General features: G+C 26.8%; 1 protein-coding gene across 2 annotated transcripts in view; it reads right to left on the bottom strand.

The window, feature by feature from the left end:
* Window positions 1–1,764: 1,764 nt before the first annotated feature.
* Window positions 1,765–8,197, bottom strand: part of LOC107454355 (protein lifeguard 1) — a 24,347-nt gene continuing 17,914 nt past the window's right edge. For both annotated transcript variants that reach the window (XM_071178798.1, XM_071178799.1), the window contains exon 11: window positions 1,765–3,726. In XM_071178798.1, the coding sequence (XP_071034899.1) occupies window positions 3,577–3,726 (150 nt within the window). In that variant the 3' untranslated portion in view covers window positions 1,765–3,576. The remainder of the gene's footprint in view (window positions 3,727–8,197) is intronic.

Here is an 8,197-nt window from a genome sequence, read left to right as displayed (position 1 = left end):
TTTACTAAACATTATTAGAAATAGTTTTTACACATAAAACTTGTCAATTAATGTTCTGAAAGACACATGGAAAAGCAAAATTTGAAGAATTGTACCTAGATTACTTTATACTGAACCAAGGGGTTTATAACACAGATTTTTTTTATTTATATTCAGTCAACTTAATTTTATCATTTTTTAAACACTTAATGTTTTAAAAATTAAGAACTTTTTTAGTTTCATTTTCGCTTGTTTTTCTGTTTTAACTAAAGCGAAGCTTATTAACAGAGCGTTTCTAATAGACTTAATTCTTTTAAAGTCTCTTTTTTAGTTGTACAGTAACACAGTTAACTAGTGATATAAAAAACTTGAGATTCTCAAAGCTAAAGTTATATTTCAGAAATAAAAACTTTTTTCTATTTCACTTTTGACATTTTTTTAGTTAATTTTTTATCAGCGTTTTTATTATGACAGCATTTTTTTAAAGGACGTTATTCTTTTATTGTTACTTTTTTCTAAAATTACAACAATATGAAAAAGGTTAAATTAAGATTTTATCGTTAAATCTTTTTTTTAAAAATTAAGAACGATTTTTGTTTTGGTTTCTATCTTGCAGTATCTTTTTCAAAAAACTCATGTCTTTAAAAACTTTCAAAAATTAAGCTGGATTTTCACATTTTTTTCTGTTTTGCTTTTGCATATAATCTTTGTTTCTTATACTGCTATGAGAGTTGAAAAAACAATGTTAAGTGCTTCACGATAATTTCCGAGAAAAGTAGTTTGCTAACTTTTTTCTTTCTATTGCTAATGTTATGAACGCTACGCTAAAAAAGAATTTCATATAACTGAGATAAAACGAAATTTATCTTAGATTTTTTTTTTTACAAAACATGTATCATACAGAGATGCCAAATATATATAAATCTCAATTGTGAATTTTTTTGTCAATTATGTTGATTTTACTTCGGCATGGAATTATAGGCATTTTTAAGAGCGTTTCTAATAGACATTATCTCTTTTAATGTTTTATGGATAAATTTTTTTCTGGAAAATATTTTTAGCATGTAAGTTTTTGTTTTAAGAATTAAGAGGATATTATTTTTTCTATTTCTTTTTTCTCAATTATATAACTTTAGTTTTTTTTAATAGCTGTTAGTTTTAATCTTAAATATTTCTAATTATCTTAATATCTAATAATTTTTTATTATCCTAAACATTTCTATTAAAACTTCTTTTCTTCCCTTTACCCCATACCAATGATTCATCTAAATTTTGATTATTTTTTAATAATGACTAAGCTCATTTCCAGATAAATAATATCGATTAATGATTTTTTTTTTAAAAAATGTTTTTTTTCTAGCTATTTGGGCAAACCACTATTATGATCCACATCCCCAATATGAGGTTAAAATTATTTGTACAATAGGGGTTACAAATATTTGAGTAAGGAAAAATATGAAAAAAAATCATTAAAAACTGGTGAATAACTACTGCGGAAGGTAGAATTAAAAATATCAAAACCGGTTGATTACAAGATTTTGAAAAAAAAATTTCATTATCGCTTCTTAGGGAATCAAATACGTTCTGATGTTTTTAATTTCTTCATTAGGTTTTGATAAGTTTTTCATACGTAAATATTAAATTTACTGATTTTGTATACGTCTTTTCAGCAATAAATTAAAAAATATATTAAAAGTAATAAATTACTCCAAACTTTAAACTGAGATTTCATAAGTATCCGACACAAATTTATATGTTAGTGCACATATATAAAGAACAACACTATTAATCAAGAGTTTCTTTAATGGGACTCACAAATTTTAGGTCTGTGTCTTCCAAACTGACTTGACACAGATTTTGGCATATACAAGTTTCTGACTACATATTCAGATTTACATATCAATAACTTAAAACAAACACAAACTTGTTCACAAAAGTGGAGAAAAATCAATTTTTGGTAAATTGTGTATAAACTGTACCCCTATACATACATAAACAGCTATAAAAATCATGGTGTTGCAATCACACGTAGGAAAACAACAAAATTATCAACATCTCAGCCTTTTCTCCCCATAAATCTTCAGGAACAAGTATAGATATCACTTACATATGTTGCTCTCAGCAATGTAAGTAAAATAATCAATACTTTTAAGTAACAATACGTGTAATTTTAATCTTTCTCAATCTGAGGATAAAGAATTATATATACACTATTTTGAAAAGTTTGAAAGCTATCTCCATGTTGTCTCTATTCATTCAAGTTACTTTTGCAGGGGTCTGTCCAAGCCGAATTTACTACCGTTTAGCGGTATCTTCACAAATTCAACTTTAGGAAGAACAGTAGTTTCACAAAATACTTTTACTTAAAAAAATTTTTTTAATTTTTCACAAATTATGTTTAAATTTTCACAAAATAGGTACCTCTTAGAAAAGCCTAGACAGATCCCTGTTTTGCCAGTATCATACTTATGACAAAATTTGTCTAAGAAATAGATGTGTCAAAAGTAACAGATAAAATATAACTGACGAGGTAGGTAGACGAAGTTTCCAAGTGTCATTTTAGTAAATTTGAGTTATTTTATAAATTTATACATTGACAATAGAAAAGAAAGATTATGCCCTACCTTAATCATTTTTCCATAATCTTTTGATTGATGAAATGGCATTAAATAAAATTATTCACTTCAGGGCGCTTGCACTCTTGGCGTTTTAATTTGCTGCAATTAGAAATTCCTTTTATGTTTACACGCCAGCTGTTTACTGCCGAATGCTCACCAACAATGCTTTTCCATTTCAAAAACCCTCAAGGCCTTTTACTTAGCACTTTCATCTACTGAGATCCATGAAATTTAAATACTTGACAAAATAAGTTTATATTCCATAGTCCGATGGAACAAAATAAAATCTACTGAAATAGTAAAATTTTTGTTAAAGTACTTTTCTCACAAAGTTTGTAAATTAAGAACTATTCTCGAAGTAAATGCAATTCCAAAATACAAAAACTAGATTGAATATTTACAATAAAATATAGATACATATTAATTTAAATTTATGTCATTTCTACAAAAAATCATTTTTTTAAAAAATAGTTTAGTTCAAAATAAAAATTTACATTTTGAATACTTCCACAAATTGAATTTTTTGACATAAAACAAACTTAATTGCAAACACAAAATCAAAACTGTAACTGTTTTATACTGTAACATAGGGAGAGCATCCAAACTTTTAAAGAATAATCAACAACCAGTTAGCCAAAGCGTGTTTTAATACCTAAGCACCACACAAATATTTAAAGCTTGTAAAATCAGATATACATTTCAACAACTTTGAAATACAGTAAATACAATATCTACAACTGGGTGCAAACATAATTTCACAACCATTTAAAAGAAAAATTCAATTTTATTTATAAAAACTGTTTTTAAATTTTAACAACTTTTGTTTAAAAAAAAAATTCAATTACAATATCACAAGAGTTTGATGTAGGAATACACAAAATTATTTAGATATTTTTTCCTGTAAATAGCCAATAATCGTGAAAAAAAATTATATAAATTGAAAGATAAAATCAAAATACAATCAAATACTTTTAAAATTTTAGTTTCTGGATCCAATGATCTGGAGAATGTAGATGAAGAGGTTAATAATATCCAGGTACAAATTCAAAGCAGCAAAAATGTATTCTTCAGGTGAGATCGAATATTTGTGGTGGCCTCCAATCAATAATTGAGTATCATAAACCAAGTACTGAAAAATAACAAATATTTAAAAATATGAATCATTATATTCAATGCAGAAAAATATATTCATTGCATTCTCAAATTCAAAACATATTTTAATGAAACTTGGTAAGGAATGAATTTGTTCAATATCAATCAATCATTAAAGATTTGGTTCGTATAAAAATTGGGAAAAAATCAACTAAGCTTTTCATGTAAATGATCTAATGAAGTTTTAATTTGCAACAAATATAAAATTACTTAAGGCCAAAATAATTTTTTTTAATTATGCCTAACCTGTTAAAAAAGAATAAATATAAAATGCTAGCTTTCATGGATGATACAGGGATACTCAATTCAAAATGAGGAGAAACTAAATTAACCCAATAAGACATGTTAAGAAACTACTAGGCATAAGATTACAAAACAAGAAAAACATAGGAAATTAAAAAATGAAAAGAACGTTTTTGGGATAACAATTTCAAGATTACTTTGTGTGCAGCAAATTTTTTAACAAGAGAATTTTTTTAACAATAAACTATTAACAAGAGAATTAATAAATCTTATGGATATCATTAGGAAATGAACGAGTTAAAAAATACAGCACTCAAATTCTCAAATCATCTTGATATAATGAACTGTTACTAATATAATATTTAAATTAAATAAGATTATACCACAATATAAAACAAATGAGCAATATAAACATCAATGATATAAATAGCAAAACTGACCATGTAAAAACAGGGTTTAATTAACAATACTTAATAAAAATTAAACAGTAATCGATCCCCTAACAAGTCACATTAAAAAATTCAATTTAAAGCACCTGACATTAATATATTTTTTCCCTCAATGCCTACCTGGAGAATGACCTTTCGTCATACAGGCATCTGAAGGGCAAATTTGTTGGCCACTTTTTCACGGGCACCATATCAGGTGGGTCAACATTGCTCCCACAGTAGATAGTACAGAGAAGGAAAGAACATCCATGCCTTGCCCAGGATTCGAACCCAGAACCTTTTTGATGCAAGGCCAGTTCTCTGACCCCTACACAGGCCGGTTGGCACATTAATATTTATCAATTGAAGGATTTAAAATCGATGTTGATTGGTCTTTTGATTATTTTTTAAAAAAAAATGTACAGTAGAAATTTTCAATAGTGTGGTCATTTTTTAAAAACAAATATATATATATANTATATATATATATATAAAAAGAGGTAAATGATTGAATGGGGAAAAGTATGGCTGTGAGGTAAACCTTGTGTCTAGTAGATTTGCTACTACTGTACTTTAGACAGCATAGAATGTTAGACACAAAAATTGACTTAGTTATTATCTTTAGCATCATATATGGAATCACACACATAGATTCAAAAGACTAACGGCTAAATTGTAAACAATTATCTTTACTTTTCCAATTAAATTACATTTTTCGAACCTAAACATTGATGACATAAATAAAATTCAAATTCAAGCTTAAATATTTTTTTAAGAAATTTACCATTAGTACAATAAATAGAAAACTGAAGAATAAAATATCACTCTCAAACATATTGGGCTTTTTAAACACATATTTAAAATGAGGTAACACAATACAGGATGTTATTTGAATCATAACGCAGGAATTTTAATTTCAGTACATATAATGTAAAATAACTTGATACTTACCATGGAAAATATGAGAGCACCAACACAAGCATAAACCAGCTGTACAATCTAGAAAAAAAAGATATCATCAATAAGGTAAGGATAATTCTGATTTGGTACGTAGCATACAAAGTATTAACATATAATTAGGAAAAAAATGAAAAATACATACCCGATCATGGAGGAAAATAGCCAAAAATCCAAAGATTACAAAGCACAGCAGAGCCACAAACAGAAATCCACCCATCATGGTAAAATCATACTATTAATGAAAGACAATATTTAAAATTTATGGGAAAATAATGATTTAGAATTGAATAAATTAAATCCAAATTTTACCTTGGTTTGAAACGCAAAAGCAGTCAAACCCAAACATATAAACTAAAAAGAAAGAAAAGTCAAAATTATTATTTTTTTTTTAAAAAAGGGTAGAAATATTACAATTTTACTTAACAATGAATTATGTTTCACTTACTGCACAAATTCCAGCAGCCCACATTACTTCCTCAGCTTCATAAGCACTATAATGAGATAAAGACATTATCGAAACAAGAAACTAAAGTCAAGAGTAAAAAAAAGTAAAAATTAATACTAAACAGATAAACATAATACTTCCCGTTTTTTATGGAAGTACCTTCATCGTCCAAACACAAAACGAAAGAGAGGAACACAGAAATGAGTAAGAAAAATACAAAACAAGTTATAGCAAGGAAAAAAAAAAGTTGATTAAAAGAAAAGGGAGAGCAAGATGATAAAACAAAAGGGTGCTAAAAAAAAAACAATTTTGGCGACTATGCTAAATTATTTTTGCACACGAAATCATCCGGAATTATGAAATCATACATTTTTTCTACAAATATGAGTTTTTATACCAATTTTTCGATTAAAAAGTATAGAGGGTAATCAGAATCTAAAAATATTATTTCCGATAGCTTAATCAGAAGTCTCAGTCCCTTAATGCTAACTTAATTTTTTGCATATTTTGCTTTTGTATAAAATTATGCATTCAAGTGAATCAAACAATTTTCGCTCACAATTATAAGACTTGTTAATTTATGTTTTAAATAGAGAAGAATACGCAAAAAGAGAAATAAACATTAAAGGCATCCAAACTTTCAATGAAGGGTAAGGGAGAGTGGGGTAAGATCAGGTAGTGACTGGGCACCTCTATTTCGCCGAAATTAGTTCTGTTTTCTGGCGGACAAACGTTAATTTAGATTCTATTATTTATCGACTGTGTCATCTCTCTAATGATGTTTTGTTTTTAAACTATTATTCGCGAAAGATTTCCAAAATTTTTCACAATCTATTTCTCAGAAATCTACACCGGTTGGATAACTTTAACTAAATACTCCGGCGAATCATAGGCAATGGTAGAATTTATGGTGTCAATCTGCAACATTATCCTCATAAACCCAAATTTATCTGTGAGGCCAAAGCTGGTTAAGATATTATTATTGTAAAAAATCAGCCTAATTTAATATATATATACTAAAGCAGCACTCGCAAAAGTATGGTTAAATTGTATCCAAAAAACTTTTTTGTTTAAATTCAATAAAAAGGATAATAAATTCCTATACTGTAAAAACCTGCAATTAAGTAACAATTCATTTTACTTTTTTTGTTCCTTGCAGCGTGCTGTCAATTCAGCATTGTAATTTTTATGAGAAACAAAATTATAGATGATTTAAAAAGAGAGGTAACGTTAGAATACTTAGCTTAAGAGGAGAATTCACAGAGGTACACATTAATCACAATAAAGAAATGATAATATTGGAATAAAAGTTATCCATTTCAAAAGACAAAATTAATTTGCAGTTTACTACCAGTGTAATAGGGTATTTAAGTTTCATGAAAATTAGTTTTTTATACTCAAATTTATTCAAAATTTTTTGAGGTGATAAGTCTCATTTTAAGAAATTTAAAAGTTCCTTTTTTTCCTTTATTTTGCATTTGGACACAAATAAAAGTTTATACATGCTTTCAGTGGCCTTAAAAAAATAAAGTGACACCAAAAATATTTCATTTGCATTTTCTTTTGGAAGAAATAGCGCATCCAATACTACTGCAAATATTAAAGACATATACCCAATCAGAATAAAAAATACTAAAATGGCAATTTGTGAGCATATTTTGAGATAATACAATAACAGAAAAAAAATACTGAAAAGTCACATGTCTGATTAAGTTATACTATACGTATTATATACTGGAATTGTCTAAATGTGATATATATTTTTACATCTACTTTAGAGCATTACCATTTTTTTCCTCAGCTTATATTTCTAAAAAGCTTTTTTTTTTACCCAGAATTACCCTTAAACATTTTTATTGTTACCTAACACTTTACTAGTGATAAGCAATAGTTTACGAGTTTTTAAATGATTAGTGAGACTAACTATTAAGAAGGAAAAAAGGAATTAAAACTAGAAAAGACACCTGAATTGAAAAGTTTGACAACCCTAGATTTAAACAGTTTATTGCAATCATACATACAATTACTTAACTTACCAAGCTGCAACTCCAAGGAGAAAAGATTCAACAAATGTCTGAAAAGAATTTAATAAATTTTATTAGCAAATGTTAAAACTGATCAAAATTATTAGTTCTTAAGTTACTTTTTCATTGCAAGAATTTCATTTTACTGATTAATTCAGAATACATACGGCTAAAAACTTCCTAAATTTTTACTGTTTGTAAAATATTATTTTTCAAAACATACGCCTACTTTAGTTTCATTTTTAATGATAAGAAATATTTATTTCTAAATTGTATCCCGCAAAAAATAAACCCCAGACCAGGGCAACATTTTCTATCTATATCATGTTTGTAAAACTTTAAAATTTA

This window comes from Parasteatoda tepidariorum, chromosome 3, assembly GCF_043381705.1.
Source record: "Parasteatoda tepidariorum isolate YZ-2023 chromosome 3, CAS_Ptep_4.0, whole genome shotgun sequence".
In the NCBI taxonomy this organism is placed as follows: domain Eukaryota; kingdom Metazoa; phylum Arthropoda; class Arachnida; order Araneae; family Theridiidae; genus Parasteatoda; species Parasteatoda tepidariorum.
The sequence above is the reverse complement of the archived record's forward strand: the minus strand, read 5'-3'. Positions and strand labels throughout refer to the sequence as shown.